Source organism: Centroberyx gerrardi, chromosome 12 (assembly GCF_048128805.1).
Source record: "Centroberyx gerrardi isolate f3 chromosome 12, fCenGer3.hap1.cur.20231027, whole genome shotgun sequence".
NCBI classification, from domain to species: Eukaryota; Metazoa; Chordata; class Actinopteri; order Beryciformes; family Berycidae; genus Centroberyx; species Centroberyx gerrardi.
In genome coordinates, this window is record NC_136008.1 from 15,760,201 (window position 1) to 15,777,800 (window position 17,600).

The window sequence follows — 17,600 nt, forward strand, 5'->3', positions numbered from 1 at the left end:
TTGTTATTCCAGGAAGAGGGGACGGGAAAGCACTGAACTGCGTCAACAATTGTTTTGAACATACATTTGGATTTTCAGCTGCGGTTCAACATGGCAACTGGGTATGTTTAAAGCTTATTATGTGAATTTGTCGATAAGAGAAAGATTACCAAATTCCCTTCCATTTCACTTTAGTTTTCAGAGGTTAACGTACCTCATGAAACTGTGTTGCTAACTGTTAGCAAGCTAGCTAACCTTGTCGACCAGCTGGCATGCTAGCTAGCTGCTCCTTCGGGGAGGACATTGTACTAACCTACATGTTAACTGAAGTAAATATATCGCTCGGCAAAGTATTAATTTCTTTGGTAACAAACGTCTCTGTGCTTTAAGGTATACCAACTTGTAAATTGTGTACACAGCCAGATATGATCTCTGTTAATCAAATTAGGCCTCGCCTAGTAGCTTGTAGTTGCCAGTTCATAGTTTCAGCCATTACAACGAGATATGTCTAGGCCTAACTTATACCTAACGTTAAACATCAAGCTAAGGACTGCGGCGATAGCTGTAGATGATATTGTCTTTTTACAACAAGCTTTACAGTTACTGACCATCAGCTGAGAAAGTGTTTTGACTGTCATAGGCCTAAGTACGTCGGACAGAATTTCACCAGCCAAGCCCCAATGTTAAAGGGAAAATCCATCCTGAAACAGAATTCACGTTAATAGCATGGTCAGTTTTTTTTTGTGTTGATATGTAGGCCTAAATACCATACCTAGATACAAGAATACAAAAACTGTGATCTATTATGTCATTCAGAGACATTTTCACTGTATGTGTCATGTGTCACCATGACACAAGCCACGGGTAATTTCCAAGGATAAGGGTATATTTTCTGGTTTGGAACTGTTCATGCTACTATAAATCAAAGTAAAACAAAGCTCACTTGGGTATACAATTTCCAACAACCGTTTGAGTATGATTTATCAACAAAAAACACAAAACAGTGTCTTAGTTCTCTTGGGCCAAACTCACAAACACTGAGATAAAACTTATGAAAGATTTGCAAGAAAAAAGGATATTCACAAGAAGCTTCTGATGGGGAATTATTATTTTCTTATGATCATGTAATTTTTCTTAACTTCTCTTTTACTTAAGAACTATTATACTTGAGAAATTACGGGATTATTTACTAATTACGTCATCTGTCATAGGACTGCAATTTTATTTCCATTAAGTAAACTCATCATTCCTGACTGTAGTGGACTGTTTCATTATGTATCTTTGCTTACAACTGTTTTACCTAGATTAATAATAGGACAACTAGTTGGTATTTCTCAAACTTGATCGTGATTATATAACTCTAGCTACAATGTTTTCTGAAAACTTACAATTATAATCTATTAGGCTACTTTTCAAATAATAGGGAGGATAAATTGTAAGCCTTGCCTCTTTCAGTCCATTGACTAATACAAATGTGTGGTTATCCTTAAGTTACAAAAGGAGAAACATCAGAACTTCTTTGAGGAATTCTTAGTTGGGAGATAGATTGATAGAAATGAAAGAACATACAGACTTTAAAAAAAAAGAAGAAATTTGGCGCATTTTTGCCTTTATTTGATTTGGTGCATAGTGCAGAGTGTCAGGAAAGTTCCTAGGCCGGATTCAAACCCAGTATGTGGTGTTTACATTAGTCAACTGAGCCACCTGGATGCCCCTGAACGTACTTGTCATGACTGTCAGCTTTTCATATCTTCTTTCTTTGGGCAGAAGTTCTGAAAAAAAATGACTCAAGATTTTTTTCCTATTAAAGATTTTGTGAATCCAACTCCAGGATACTAGCTTTTGGGAAAGAGTTGTTCCTGTTGACAAGTGTTGGATAATGTGTCAAAAAGCACTAGAAACTAGAAAAAGCATTAGAATGTTACATTTGCATTCAACTAGTAGAGTGACAGCTCTCTGTGTTTTGTAGAGCTTTCTCATATCACCTTGTGAAATTAAGGCCATATCAGGTTTCGGCATGTTAGGAACTTGCCACGACAAGCTTCGTTCACTGCACACGTGCACAGAGACAAGAAATTCTCATCATGTACGTGCCATACATGTTACAGGTGCCATTGTTTAGGTGTTATCAAGTGTGTTTGCAAAGTCTGGGAAGGCTATATGAACGTATTGCAAGAAAATCGGTGTCAGACAGTGAAACATTTGAACGTACTGATCGACCATTAACAGTATTATTGGCAAAAATATCAATAACAGAAAGATCAGAGTCATGGTCTCTAATATAGGCGTGTAAAACATCTATTAATATGTGCAAGGTCTTAAATCCAAACATGGATTTTCTGTCTTTTTTTAATTTAAATTGAATTTTAATGCTATTATGTACACAATAATTTCAAAACAGTTGATGCAAATGCTTAGTCACCATGGAAGTGTAAAACTTGGACAGTAAGTTTGTATTGCTTTACTTTTACTCTATGTTTTGATGTCAAAGTGACTTTAGCCACTGAGCAAGCCTTTCCCCTTAAGGGAAGTCAGACCTTCACACCTTCACTTGAATGTTGCTGTTCAGGTCTCAAGATCTCAGATATATGATTGAATAGTGATTATATTCACTGTCTGAGACTTCACTGATGTCTTCTGGTTGCCGTGCCGCGCATGACAGTTTTTGGGAGATTGGCCTGTCGGTCAACTTACCTGTTAAGTGATGAGAACATTGACACCAGAACCATCCTTGGATCCCCAGTAGATTGTTTGCTATGGTACTCTATGCTAACACTTTAGCATGCAGTATGTTGAGTGATGGCATGCGACTAGCATTCCCCTGACATATGACACTGGCACACAGCACAGGGTCAAGGAGAACACAGTTTGCACAGCAGAGAAAATGGTGGACTTGGAAATGGAAATAAAGATTTCCTCCAAGGCTTTGCATCGGTTGTGTTTGGTCTCAAGATGAAAGTAAATGGAAATTTATGCATGACAGTGTGTGACATCTTTAGGCATTTTGGGACAGGTAGAGAGCTAGCTAGACTACCATCATATTGCAGTCTCACTTGGCTGTCCAGATTGCAGTGTTTGGTCAAGCATTTATATCGCATGACTGCATCATAAAGAATGGTAATTTAATTGTTTCTGTGGCTAGTTTTGTTTCTAATATTTCTTTGTTGTCTGCCTCTGCCTCTGTAGCCAGTGCTGAGTGATTTATGGCACTGTTCCTGGACAGGACTTTAGTCAGCAACAACATGGACACATCAAACTTTGCCCACGTCATCTTCCAGAATGTGGGGAAGAGCTACCTGCCCCATGCTGCACTGGAGTGTCATTACACCCTCACGCAGTTCATTAAACCACATCAGAAGGACTGGGTTGGCATATTCAAGGTGAGTGACTGTGTTAATGCATTACTATTATTATTTTTCCTTATGTATTACATTGACCAGGACCTACCTTTAATGATGCATTGTAGATAAATCTTCTAAACCTATCTTGACTGCATTTGCACTATGTAGTAAGGACATCATGGCTAACTTAGTGACTGACCTAAAAACCCTGTGAATCTGTGCCAGTGTCCTTTGAGCAGCCATGCCTCAGAATTCAGCTTGCAGAAGTTGCATTACTGAGATTTTACTAATAAAGGGGTGAACTAGGGATTGATGCATTAGAGAATAAAAAGTAAACTCTGTGTTAGAGATTTTGAGTGCAGCCATTTTCATGCGCATTTGAAAAATGAGCTTGGCAGAAGGAATGGAGCTTTTTGACCCCCATCGCACACTTGAGTGTCCCAGATGGATCTGGTTATAGGAGCACATTAAATCCAATACAGTGGCAGTAATTGATTTTAGCCTCCTCTGTAGTGAATGGTGGGGGTGGAGGGCAGCATACGGCCTCAGGCTGCTGTAGACCAGCAGACTTGTTACTTCACAGCGACCGGGATCTGATGAGATGGAAACTGGGATCAAATAAGACCAGATCAAAACAATTCCAACTAATTGTTCTATCTGACTGTGTTGCATTCTGCCTGAACATGCTTGCACTGTTCGCACAAACAATGTTTCTCTGTTGACGTCATTACAGAATATGGCTTTAGGAAGAACATTTGAGAGAAATCTGTTGGGTAACTTTTGGTGTAGGCTAATAACAGTATTTCCACATATACTGTATATAGCCAAGGCATATATCAAACTGGTACATAGAGTTTTATTTTGCTCACTTTGAGGCTGAATTTTGTGTTTGTTAAGTCAGTTATCATGAATTGCCTGTGGTGGCATATTGTAGTGCCATACAGCTAGTCAAGTCACATTGTTGCATTCCTGCATACAATTCTCTGGTAGATCTGAGCGTTAAGTTGTTGAAATCATTAGATGAAGTTAATTTGTGTCTGAACAATATAACCTTAAACTGGCTTCATAAATTTAGTGTGTGCTTCCCATGACGTTTTGTTTTGAAGGGGTGAGAGTGAGAAATGAGGTTATGTTAGGCTGCTGGGGGTGGAGCAGGTAATGTCCGGAGGGCGTTGAAATGTACTGTACTCAGCATTCTATTATAGTTGGATGGCATACCACATTGTGTTTTCCCCTCAAGCTAGTCACCAACTGGCAGTATATTTCTTAAACGCACACTAATTCCTTGAGCCTCTAAAACACAGAGTTAAGGTGGAAAAGGCTGAGTGCAGGATCATAAATCATGTAAATGTTCCTGGCTGCGCTGACAGATGAGAAGTTTGGTGCCAAGCTCTAGCGTTCGCATGCGAAGAGATACCTGGGTCTGGAGTCAGTTTGCCTGAAGTAGTGCATCAGTTCCAGCACCTTATCACACATTAAGTTGCTATTGGCTCCCAGTGACGTGGAGCTGACACTGCCTTTGAGTATTTGGAGTGTTACCACTTTCTCTAGGCTGTCGATCTATCTGTTGTTCTTCCTGATTTGAAAGTAGGGCATGTTCCAGACATAGGCTACAGGTTGGACTAGATGGAGTCACATGGGCTCCAAAATGGTTCAGTTGCCTGAAATGTGACCTGTCAACATGAATGTCAGTAAGTTTATTATGAAATTTGTTCCTCTCTTGATAAAAATTTGTTCAACAGAAAGTGAATTATTTTCCAATTTGTTGTCTAATTTATGATCGAACATGTCAACCTAAAATTATTTACAAATCTCCTAATTATACACTGCGACTTGCCAAGTCAGACAAACCCCAAAAGGCTGAAGCTATCTATTTTCCTATATATATGTGGGGCACAGGTTCTTGTTTGAACATGGACAAAAGCAGCCTTTGGCCCTTTGATGTTGGAACATTTACCATAAGGCGTGATGTGAGCTGTTCTAGGCTTCGTGGAGGAATGTTGTTGGGACAGGTTGTCAGAGTGGCCTAGGAGAAGGCAAACACAGCATTATAATTAACTTGTCGCTGAGCACAGCCTCTCCGTGTGATTCATGAACAACTTGCCCATGAATTTATACGGTCTGACTGGCACATAGACAGTATACTACCTGCTGCAGCAACATTGCCATCGGCTTCTGTCAGCTCTCTTGCAGAAGTATGACTAGGTTGGAATGCTGGCGCAACATTATGTTTAAACTTGGTATAAGACAAGACATTTGCTTTGGTAGACGCTGTGATTGTTCACCGACTTTTACTTGTGTAGTTGTTTTGGAGACATTTTGTCTTTCAGATATAATGTCTAGCCTATGCTATCGCCTTAGTCACCAGTCCACAAAGATCCAGTAAAGACCTATGTGACTGAAAGTTTTATGCTGTCCTCGCCTCCTAGTTATACACACTGCAGACCCTCTGGTGTAAGTGAAAGAGTTCCTCTCAGAGTTTCTCACCCACTGCCACCTCCGCAGCTCTAATGAGTAGAATGGTGAGGGCTAGCCTTCAGTAATGACACTCACTAACTAGGTGCATGGTTTAATTGCTTCCTGTTCTTTACTGCTGGAGGCTGGAGCTCCACTGGTAACAATTGGGGGTTTTGGAGCACCAGAGCCTTCTATCTCTGGCTCTGATGAACACTCACATTATTGTAGCTGAAGGCTGTTTGTACACAGGTGAGAAAAGCTGCTCAGATAGCGAAGAAAGTTTACCTACATCGGAAGCAACATCTGCTGCAACTGTACTAAAACACTACATAACTGAATGAAATATAGTCTCATGAATATTTAAAATAGATTTCGGACGAAGCGTTGCAATGAGTCATATTTTAAACTGTTTTTTGTGGCGAAAGGCTGGTGTAATAGGCCAGTTTGACTGGGCTTGTTTTGGATGCGTGTGTGTGCCTGAGTGTGCGCTCACAGAAACCCAGCCAGCTCGATGTGACTCTGATTTTGTTTGACAGTTTTATGGCAGTAGGCTAAAGTTATGGATGTATTTTCTGTACTCCCCCCCTCCTCATCAGCCATCAGTTAACAACACATAAAATACATATAATTACATTTTGGTTTTCATTTTGAAGTCGCCTATGTATAAAATTTTCACCTATTTTCCTCTTCCTGTTTGAAGTGAGTTGTAGCTGCGTTTCCACAGTTGGGCTTGTTCATGACAAGGGCCTGGCCACATGCACGTGGTGACCAGGAGTTTGAGCGGTTCGCTGAAATGATCCTTTTTTCTGCTCAGAAATAATGTCAAGTGAAGGGTTGGACTTACCCTGCCGTGCCAGCTTAGATTGAAAACCCCTAAATTACCATAATAAACCATTTGTCTGAGATATTTGGAGGAGGCAGTCTCTGGATTTAAGGATCTCCCTGTAATCCTCCGTTGTTATTATCCTACATTGATGTGGTGAGAGTGTTGGGTTGAATGGATCCCTCACACTGTCTTACAGGTAGGTTGGAGCACAGCGAGGGACTATTACACATTCTTGTGGTCGCCTCTCCCTGAGAACTACGTGGAAGGCACCGCGGTCAACAGAGCTGTGGTGTTTCAGGGTAAGATCATACGATATTTTTATATAACTTTGACACCTTTTCATAACCACATGTCTGAGGACTGTTAAAACTTTAATACCCAAATCAGTGGACACAGTTAAATGAGAAGCTGTACCAAGAGATCTTTTGTCGGGTGTTAACAGTGCCATGTCAGTTTCTTTATTATTTTATGATGTGCCTGCTTTATTATATTGCACACAGTGAAAAGTGACAGGAAAGGGCGAGAGAGAGACATGGGACAATGCTTGTTAGATTCAAACCCACATCACAAATATGTAATATGTGCCCCAGCTCACTGAGCCACTATAACACAACAGTTTCTGCAATTATTTCAGATAATAACTTTGGGATAAGTTAGAAGTTAAAGAGAAGCTCAGGTCTTAAGGCCCTAAGGTTCTTCTGAGCTTAGTTTAAGGTTGTGGATGAATGTCTTTGCCCTTGCTCCTCTGCACTGCCGCACATCCAGACCAATCGGACTCATTCTTCCGCAGGATATTATGTGCCCAATGACGATGGTGAGTTCTACCAGTTCTGCTATGTGACTCACAAAGGGGAGATCCGGGGGGCCAGCACGCCATTCCAGTTTCGTGCCAACAGCCCTTCAGAGGATGAGCTGCTGACTGTGGAGGATGAATGCAACTCTGACATCCTGGTGGTCACCACCAAGGCTGGCTTCCTGGAGGTAGAGTGTGCCTCAGCGCTACCAACGTCCATGTTCTCAAATCTTAATTGTTTGGCTGTCACAGCTCTGCTAATTGGCTCTCTGTTTGAGCTCATATTAGGTTGACAGACATAATGACACAGTTGTAAACATTGTTATTTGGACGTGGTGGTGTACTACGTCAGTGAAGTAATTATTAAGTGATAAGCCATAACGGCTCAAACTATTTCTCTTCCTATGCAGCAAAAGATGGAAGAAGCCCAGAGAGAGAAAGAAGAGCTGGTCAAAAACATGGCCCTGCTCCAGCAAGAGAAGGAGCAGCTGGAAGCGGAGAAGGAAAGCCTACAGAAGGAGTGTGAGCAGGAGAAGGAGACCTGCGCCCAGCTGAGGAGAGAGAACCAAGTAAGCTGAGGATAGATAGGGTCAAGGAAGGAGAGGAAAAGGAAACATTAAATGGGGTTTTAGCCTGGTAACATGCACTTGTGTGTTCTGTAAAGTGTAAAGCAAAAAGTCAACAAACATCTATAAAACCCCCCCAAAAAAACAGGGTTTTAGATGGCCATGTTTGTTCTAAAACTCAGAAATTTGGTGAAATTGTTTTTTTTTATAGTGTAGTAGCACAGAGAAATTATATTTGCCAATTTATGTGATTGAGTTTGTACACACAATAGTTCACCGACAAGAGGCTCTTGTCTAGTTGTTGTAGTTTTTCTGAGGCTAGTTTCACATTTGGCCTTGTAGTCTCTTAGCACCCCCTAGCGTGAGCCTACAGTATATTAATATCCATTCACAGAGCTATCCAAACTCTTTATCCACCAAAAGAATAAATCAGACTCTGACAGACATGAATGTCTGTATTATCAAAGTTGTTATTTCGTTTTTTATAGCATAACATTATGTGTATCTTAAAAGCAGTGTCAGTGATAATTCATACAGCTGTCACGTGCTGTAAATCTGCTGGTTTTTAAAACAGTTTTGAGATGAAAACATGATTACAGATTTTGCGGCTGTTAATTTTATGGCTATACTTTTATATGATTTTTTTATGTGGTGCGAATAAAAAGATTCCAAAATTCTGCCTATAAACATACTGTAAAAAAAATCCATTACCCTTTGCTTTTTTGCTGCCACGACACTAAACTAAAAGTCCAAACTAGAAGTCTGAAAACTCTGGATTGAGACTTGTTGTTCATTTGCGTTCAGAATTGCATCTCAACAAGTATAAACTTTTTATTTTGTGTAGCTGTGTTTTCCACAAACTTAGAGCCAAAGGCTGAGAAGGCGTTTACAAGGAAACTAGCATTATTGGCCGTGTCAGTTCTTAAATCCAGGAAGTCCTTGCATTGGTCCTGGCACAACCTGGAGGAAATAAATGTGATCATTCTGAGAGCTTAACAAATAATATGGTTCTAACAGCAACAGATAATAATAGCAATTGCAATACTAGTATACACAATACTCTGTTGTCAAAAGTGCATTAGAGTAAGGCATTGATTATTTTGTGGATAAATATACTCATTTGTACTCAGGTTGGATTGACACACATTACCAGAAAGAAGTGTCCACAGCATCCTTTTTGAACTGTTCTTTATTCCTGTGTCTTAACCCACTGACTCTCAGCGGTCTGTTTTTTTCTCCCAGGATGTGCAGAGTTCCTCCCAGGCCCTGCAAGAGGAGAGGGAGGAAGTAAAGAGGAGGCTGGAGGAGGCCACAGCCAGGGTCTTGCAGCTCGAGGAGGACCTGATTGGAGTCACCCAGAAAGGCCTGCAGAAAGAAACTGAGCTAGACAGGTGAGTTCAGGACAGAGAGGGTTGGTGGTAGATTCATTGTCACTGGTTACATTTACATGCACAGAGAATTATGTTTTTTAACCCGGTTACTCAAATAACCTGGCTTTGGTTCACTATGTATAAACATCATAACTCGGTCAGAATAACCCGGATAAACTCGCACTCGAAACTTGGTTAAGATGCCCTTCTTACCCCGATTTTTAAAGGGGTTACAGTGGCATGTTAACACCTTACCCCTTTCACTGGGTTTTCGCCATTTGTGCAAACTCTGACCCACAGAGGATTATGGGTACATTTTGATGTCAACTTTAATATCAGCTCAGGAGTGTCATGAAGATGACACATACTCTTGGAATCACCATTATTTCCCCATGTATTAAAAGTAACCTACTATTTCTCAGTCAAATAGGGAGGCGGTAGCTGGCTGCTCCACCTTTTCATACTTTTTTGCTGTGAGTGGGAAACCACAGATGGACAGGAATATTCTGTAAATCGGCTTATTCAACAGGGATACTCAATCGCAGGGTATGAAAGGTTCATGCTTAACCCGATTAAGGAGTATGGCCAATAGCCAGGTTACCTCGTGCATGTAAACGTAGCCACTGTGAGGGCTGATGCAACAGATGACTAACAGCTGTGATGACCTGTTTCTTAGTCTGAAGGATAGAGTGAAGAAAGTTACAGCGGAGAAGGAGGCCCTTGAATCTCATCTGAAGAATGAGAAAGATGAGAAGGAACTCTACAAGGTAATGTACTGTGGACCTCTGTAAATTGGCTTTATGTCTTTGCACAAATGCCATCAATATAAATTACATTACATTCAAGTATGTCCTGCATGTCACATGAAGATAAATAACAAAATAGGGATGGCAAGGTTCAGGTAGCTAGCAGCTAGATGCTTTCTCACACATCATCGATCTGGAATCAGTCGTGGTAATTCTATAAATGGGGATTGACATAGTGGCTCTGTGGACAGATATGTTTAATGACAGCCTCACAATCCGTTAAATATTGCTGTTATATTAGATTCCAAACAATTTGAGGTCAATTTCTTTGTCTTTCTCTCTGTTTCTGTTTTTCACTCTTTACTGCTGTGATAATTGTGCATACTTTTGCCCAAATATTTAGTCTAAACAGGGCATGCCTTATTCCGTCCTCTTCTGGTCTGTCTGGTGTTTGTGTGTCTTTGTTGTGGTGGGCACTGCTCAGGAACTGGGAGTGGCACATGCTGTCGCCACGGAAACGGAGGCAAAAACCCATACCTAATTTAACTTGCACCATCACAGTGGGCTGTAGCAAGAGGGAAACTTTATGGCCTATCTCAATCTCTGTTTTGTAATTAAAGTCATGCGACATTTATTTTAATAGTCATATGCTGCTGGTACATGATCGTGATTGGTGCTGTATAAATGAGGCAAAAACCTATGAGCCTATGTTTTATAACACTGTGTGTGTGTGTGTGTGTGTGTGTGTGTGTGTGTGTGTGTGTGTGTGTGTGTGTGTGTTGTGTGTGTGTGTGGACACCAGATTCACCTGAAGAACCGGGAGCTGGAGAACACTAAGCTGAGTGCGGAGCTGCAGATGCTGAAGTCTGTGGATGTGAACAAAGAAAACACAATCTCCCAGTTTAAAGAGGAGGTGGGACGCCTGCAGGCCTGCCTCACTGAGAAGGAGAAACAACACAGAGAGATCCTGGCCAAAGTGTCCCCCTTGGTACAAAGTTTTTTGTTTTAAAGCCCCTTTGATCAGTGCTTACATATCCTGCTTTTAATTTTAATAATAATAACAATAATAAATTGCAGGCCTTGCTGAAATGGAGAACTTTCAGTCCAAATGAGCAAACCATTTCAAGAGTTCTTGGCACCATAGCACATAATCCCTATCTGTTCCTTCATGTTCCCCTTTCTTCATGTGTGTCTCTGGCAGGGAGATATGAAAGCCCTGAAGGAGCAGTTGCGGCAGAAGGAGGAGCAGCTCCAGGCCAACCAGCAGCAGTCCTCCATGTTGGCGGCTGAGCTGAGGGACGCCTCCAGCGCCCGTGACCGCAGCATGTCCGACCTGTACCGCATGAGGCTGGAGGCCGATGCCCTGCGCCAGGCCAAGGCTGAAGCTCAGACCCAGTGCCTCCGCCTGGAGCGCCTGGTGGAGCAGATGAAGGCAGAGGCCAAGCAGGAAGCAGTAAGGACAAGAATCAATCAGCCTATCAGGCTTTATTGCTTGAATTAACTCTATATGTAACATTATTACACACTTATATCAGCTTTTACCATGCACTCTATGAGACACTTGAACCAAAATCATGTCAGAATTAGCACCCTAAATCATTGTAGAGCCTTTATCACAGACATTTTGATGCTAGAGTTTCTGTAATTTTGTCCATGCCCATGCAGTAACTGACTATTAGCCATGGAGATAAGAGTATAGGGTTTTTTGCAGGTGGCCCATTGTTGTGTTTGGTGTCTTAACTGTTCTACCCATAATGCTTTGTGTCAGCAGGCCAAGGCAGAGGAAGAAGCTGCTGCAGACCCAGCCATTTTAGCAGAGCTGCAGAGAGAGGTGGAGGACCTGAAGCTCCGCCTGCACATGGCTGCCGAACACTACAAGGAGAAGTACAAGGAATGTCAGCGACTGCAAAGACAAGTGATTAAGCTCTCTGAACAGCAGGGGGTATGTCTCACCAGATACCTGCCAACACCCCCATCACCTCCCCAAAAAACACACACACAGCAAGTAAAACCCTCCTTGGACTGACACCCCCTATCTGACAAATTTGTTACAAATCAGATCAGCTTCCCCTAACAGTAGGTCTGCCCGTCACATCACGCTGAATGTCCCCAAAGTTAAAACCTCCCTTGGCCACTCCTCATTCCAGTTTGCTGCTTCCAGTGACAGGAATGAGTTGCAAAAGTTTCTGAAATTGGGCAATTTGATCTCTCTCAGCCTTCAAGGACTCTATCACAGACATTTATAGGCACACAACTGTTTCTCAGTAAAGTATCGGTGGTTCTGTATGCTTTGTGGCATGTTTTAATTGCTTTTAGTGGTGTCCTTGTTGTTGATGTTGATGTTTTTTGTTATACTGTTTGCTGTCTCCATGTGTGGCCGTCTAGCTTATGCCCAATTTTCTCCGGTCTGTAGGAGCAGAAGAGAAGCTCAGCAGCAGAGGCCATAACAGTCCCTGTATCAGTGAGTCCAGACACATCTGTGCCAGGTACCTGTATATCTAAGTATGCCAAATTGTCATTTATGCTATGATGAATTGCCTTTAGGGCTGCAGTGATTAGTCAACATCATTTGAATTTGTATTTGCATATTAATCATCACCAGGTTGTTTTATTTTGAACCTGCTGTGGCGAGACCAAACCCTGAGTGCACTTATGAGAATTCCAAAACCTGCAGCGTTCAAAGTATAGAAATACTATAAAGAGAAAGCAATGATGTGGGGCTTTTTTGTAAATGTGCAAATCTAAAAAAACACACTACAGCAGTGACCGCTGTGCACAAACTCCTGAACAGAAAAAAATACCAGTTGTGCAATTTAATGCATGTGATGGTGCAGGTAAATGGCAAGTGTTATTCATGCTAGGCTGGCCTGCTGGGCTAGCTAGCTGGTTAGCTTGCTATTATTATGTGGCAATAATCCTTGGCCAAATTTCTGTTCTCAGCCACATTTTTGAAAAAGTTGTATTTATCAGTCTATTTCAATTTCAGTATATAATATAAAAATAAGTTGTTACTTTTGTTATCATCCCCTTTAAATACCAGTTTAAAGTTGAACTATCCAAAAACTATGATTATCCTCTCAATTGACAACTAGCTTAAATGAGAAGCGGTAGAAGAGTTAACTTTTTCTGGGTGAAATCATTCTCTCTACATTAATTTTATTGAGCAAAAGGTTGAAGGTAAGAGAGGATGTAATTGGCAATTTTGGGAATGTCACAGAAAAGGAATTTAACAACTAGTATATCATATTACTGCTCTCAGGGACTAATAGGTAATGATATTTTTGAAATGAACACTGGTAGTGCTAGTGTAGGTTTTCCAGCAGTGTAAATTCTTAGGCGGCTGCCTTGTGTTTCCCAGTTCGCCTTGGAAATCAGCTCTTTGGCCATTACAGGTACACTACAATTGTTGAGTAGGTCTATCCACTGGAAAGTAGTAGAAAGGTTTTATATTGTAAATTAGTCATTTAGACTGTTATTTAATCACTAAAATAATAAACAGATGAATCGATAACAAAATAACGTTAGTTGTAGCCCTGGTTGCCTCGTCTCAGCAAACCGTCTGACTTGCCCTCCTCGTCTTCACAGGGAGCCCAGGTTCTGCTGACCCCATGCTGGAAGCCTTCATCCAGGAGAAACTCAAAGGCATCAGCAGAGAGGCATCTGACAGGAACGACAAGTACAAGAAATGCAAGCAGCTGCTGATGGTAAGAAACTCTTATTTTTTTGCATCCTGTTAATATCGTTCAAGTATCCCCAAATCTTGTGGAAGACGGCATATGTTCTGTCTCCGTTGTACTGTAGAGGGATCTCAGATGAAAACAGGGTGACATTACTATGACAGGGTTGGTTGATATTGTCTGACCGTTCTTTAGGAGGAGAAGGAGCGTAGCTGCATGTTTGCCGATGAGCTGGCAAAGATGGAGGTGAAATTGAAGGAGCAACTGAAGACTAATGAGAACGTGAAGCTGCAGCTGGCAGCAGAGGAGGACCGCTACAAGGTTGGTGCAGGCTGGAGACAGTTCAGAGCACAGTCACATGGGACTCGGCTGCCAACCATGTTCTGTTGTTTCTACCAAGCAGAGCTGTGTGTGGATAGTTCATACGAGAAGTCTGTGTTGTTTTTTACCGCTGTGTATGGCTGGTCTAGCTCAGGGAACCAGCCTTTGATGCTATCTCTCCAGTTGAGCGCAGTCCCTCTCTGACAGTGTTGTTTATGAGCAGGCCTGCTCAGAGAGGACGTTTTACTGCTGTTTATGTCAGGCTCTGGAGACAAGAGAAGCTTGGCTCTGAGGACTCCTCTCTAGTTGCCTGGCTAATGCTGTAGTTGGCTCAGGTCAGGCGGATATTTGCTCAGTGTCTCGCAGGAATTCAAACAGGTTGTTTTGCTTTGAGCTCTACTGTACATAAATCAGTCCTCGGCAAAGGGAAGCCTTTTATGGCTATGATCAATTAATGTCACGCATCAGGGTCTCTGAATATTTTAATTATGCATTTTTCAAACAGCAGCACATGCTGTCACATATTTTGGAATTGAAAATGTTACTTCATTCCTATGTTTTTTGTATCCTTTGTTTACTGCAGAGCCAGGTGGCTGAGAAGGGCCGGGAGCTGAAGGAACTTAAGGACACACTAGCACTTCTTCTGAAAGAGAAGGAAAAACTGGAGGGGGTTAGTGACAGCTTTCATTTTCTCCTTTATAGACTTCTTCCACTCTAAAAATTCCCTGAAAACTGCCATTCCCCTGCCATTTTCCCTCTCCCAATCTGGTCTGGTTTTAACATGTCTCTAATTGTAGAAGCAAAGTAAATGAGTTCTTATTTTCCATTCCATTACTTTGGACCACAGCAAGGTCCTCACTGACCTAGAATACCGCTTCGAGGTAATGCCGTTACAGCTAAGAGGAGCAGAATGACCCAATTTGAGGTTTAGACTGTAAATTAAATTGGCGCCTGCAACTAACATCAATAAAACACAGCCTCCCGTTCCCTTTGAAAACGAGAGGAGTTTCTTTTTTAATGAAGACGCTAATTAAACTGTTTGTGCGAGTGAGAGAAAAAGCAAAGAATTCACAGCTCAGGAGTTGCTATGTGATTGTAAGGAGTGAAGTATTGTTTGCCTGGAAAGACTGGAAGGCATAGAGAGATACAGCTTCAGAACACAGGCTGAGGTATAGTGGCGTTCATTGGAGGTTCTTGTATATACACAATCAAAGGAACCAAAAATTTGCCCCAACGGTCTTTGTTATCGTAAAAATTGTTTATGCCTGAAATTCTGTTGTTGCGTCCCCCAGGAGCTGCAGAAGGGCGGCAGCAGGAAGGGGGATCAGGTGGCCAGTGAGAAAACCAGCCTGGAGAGCATCCAATCCAGCGTGCCTGTATTCCTGCAGTACCCCGTCCCTTACACCCAGGATGCCCCCACCCCCCTGCTCGTCTCTCAGAGCCCCACCGAGCTGCATTTTGGAAACCCTTACTCCATCTCAGACTCAAAAGGTTGATCTCCTTTCTGACAGTAACACATAATCTGTTTCATTTTACAAATTCTACTTTTCACTTTTCTGAGATTGCCTGTGAATCACCAGTCCCGATCAAAAGGTGTAAAAATTGCACAAATGTTTGAATTTCATTTACAGTAGTTGTGTGTCTGAATTTCCTCCCTGCAGATGAGGCAGACGAGGAGTTCTCCGATGACCAGCTGCTCAGGCTGCCCCCTGTGGGCCCACCCTCCTGGGACAGCAACGTGGTCTGTATCCAGCCCACCCGCAACCACAGCCGGCCTGATGGCCACGAAGAGTCCGAGGAACAGCAAAACAACAACAACGTAAGTCTCACCTCCATGCGCAGTGAGCAGTTAATAATAAATACTTGAGAATGGACTGCTTTTTCGCCCTCGGATCAACGGTAGCTCTTTACGCCAACAGCAGATTGCTTTTGATTGGTTGTAAATGCCGTTTTACCTTCCTTTTTCAGGGCAATACCAATGAACAGCCTGCAGCAACTGAAACCCACAGCCCATACGTGAATGATGGACAAACTGCCTTTTGCTTTGATCCCAGGTAACACACCCTCACATGCCCCCAACCCCCATAAATGCCGTCCAGGTTCTAAGTTTGTTGCACCCTACAGTTTCGCAACCTGTGCATTGTAATGTGTAAAGTGTTTGTTCTGCTGCACAGCCCCCTTTTGTTGGTATTAGTAGCCCAGCAGGCCACCCATGTTGCCTCAGACAGATGCTCTTTATTAGCCTGTGCTCCTGGTTTGCCAACATCATCACTTAACTGCTTATTAACATGAACTTTCTCTCCCTGCCTTTCTCTATCCCCACCTCTTCTCTGTCCTGTTGTGTCTCCCCCATGTGCAGCATGGACATGAAACGATGTCCGCTGTGTGAGGTCATCTTCCCACCCAACTATGACCAGAGCAAGTTTGAGGAGCATGTGGAGAGCCACTGGAAAATCTGCCCCATGTGCAGCGAGCAGTTCCCGCTGGACTGCGACCAGAAGATCTTTGAGAATCACGTGCTCACGCACTTCGATGGCCATCCGCTCAACTTCGACTAGACAAACGGATGTGGAGAGTCAACACATTCGGTCCGCCTACTTCCTGTCACCACTGAAATTAATCACTCTACACTCTTTTCCGCATGTAATGGTGTGAAGATCCACTCTTTAGGACTGTTATTGACTTTCGCTTTGTTACTTCAACTTAGAGAAATACTTCAAAGTGGTGTGACATTTTAATCTAATTCAATGTAAATCCCAGGGCTACTGAATCTATTTGCAAATTAGAACGTTTTTATAGGTGAGAGAATTCCCTTCATTTGGATTTGAAAAATATTTTAGGGGGATGAGACTGTTCTACGTATGTACTGACTTCTATTTGACTCGACTCTCACAGATCTGTGAGAATACTAGACGAAACAAATCAGGGAAAGAGGCAACAAGTGTTTACCAAACTTACATTTGAACCCATCCAACCAAATGCTTCCCCCTTAAACATCATCATACAAGTCAGGTGTTCATTCTTTTTAGAAAGCAGCCTTGGTGCACTATATGCAGTCAGGGAGAAATAATTTCCTGTGATTACATCAAGACATTATTATATATTGTCAAATCATCTATTTTAGAATAATTAAAGCCAATGATGTTGTGAAAGCCTTGATAATTTGTGTATGATAAAGAGATTTTTCTTATGTTAGGTTTCCTCCGTTTTTTTTTTTTGTTTGTTTTGTTTTTTTCATTATTTAATTGAGTTACTGTGTCTGGCTAAAGAACCATTGTATCATCAGCTAATCAATGCATGCTGGGCTTCTGTTAGATTTCCTTCTTTCATTCTCATTTACAATATTAAGTTATTTCATTCATAGAAGCGTTTCATTTGTTAAGTGAGTTCCATGTATCAATATGAACTAATAAAGTCTGTTTGAAACTGATTTGTTAGCTAACAGTATATGGAGTCAAAACAATGACACAAACCGTTAGGCACACATCAGAGGAACTTTTATTCTAAATGTAATAAAAGTTTAC

At 41.8% G+C, this 17,600-nt stretch overlaps 1 protein-coding gene across 4 annotated transcripts; it reads left to right on the forward strand.

The window, feature by feature from the left end:
- The first annotated feature begins 5 nt into the window (after positions 1 to 5).
- On the forward strand, positions 6 to 17,506 carry tax1bp1b (Tax1 (human T-cell leukemia virus type I) binding protein 1b). Of its 4 annotated transcripts, none has more exons than XM_071900450.2 (18): positions 6 to 101; positions 3,166 to 3,359; positions 6,800 to 6,902; positions 7,394 to 7,584; positions 7,807 to 7,965; positions 9,205 to 9,353; positions 10,009 to 10,099; positions 10,881 to 11,066; positions 11,280 to 11,531; positions 11,847 to 12,020; positions 12,492 to 12,564; positions 13,664 to 13,782; positions 13,951 to 14,076; positions 14,660 to 14,746; positions 15,369 to 15,567; positions 15,738 to 15,895; positions 16,045 to 16,130; positions 16,436 to 17,506. In XM_071900450.2, the coding sequence occupies exons 2-18, from the start codon at positions 3,183 to 3,185 to the stop codon at positions 16,632 to 16,634; spliced, it is 2,529 nt and encodes an 842-aa protein (XP_071756551.1). In that variant the 5' UTR covers positions 6 to 101; positions 3,166 to 3,182; the 3' UTR covers positions 16,635 to 17,506. The 4 variants fall into 4 exon arrangements, with proteins under 4 accessions (XP_071756551.1, XP_071756553.1, XP_071756554.1 ...); XM_071900452.2 differs by having other exon boundaries at positions 11,847 to 11,993; XM_071900453.2 differs by having other exon boundaries at positions 11,847 to 11,967; positions 12,490 to 12,564.
- Positions 17,507 to 17,600: the final 94 nt, after the last annotated feature.

Bases quoted from the DNA above. Each gene is read 5' to 3' on its own strand.
- tax1bp1b (XM_071900450.2), top strand. From the start codon at position 3,183: ATGGCACTGTTCCTGGACAGGACTTTAGTCAGCAACAACATGGACACA. The intron at 11,532-11,846 runs GTAAGGACAAGA...GCTTTGTGTCAG, and splicing joins CAGAGGCCAAGCAGGAAGCA to CAGGCCAAGGCAGAGGAAGA. The intron at 15,896-16,044 runs GTAAGTCTCACC...TTCCTTTTTCAG, and splicing joins AACAGCAAAACAACAACAAC to GGCAATACCAATGAACAGCC.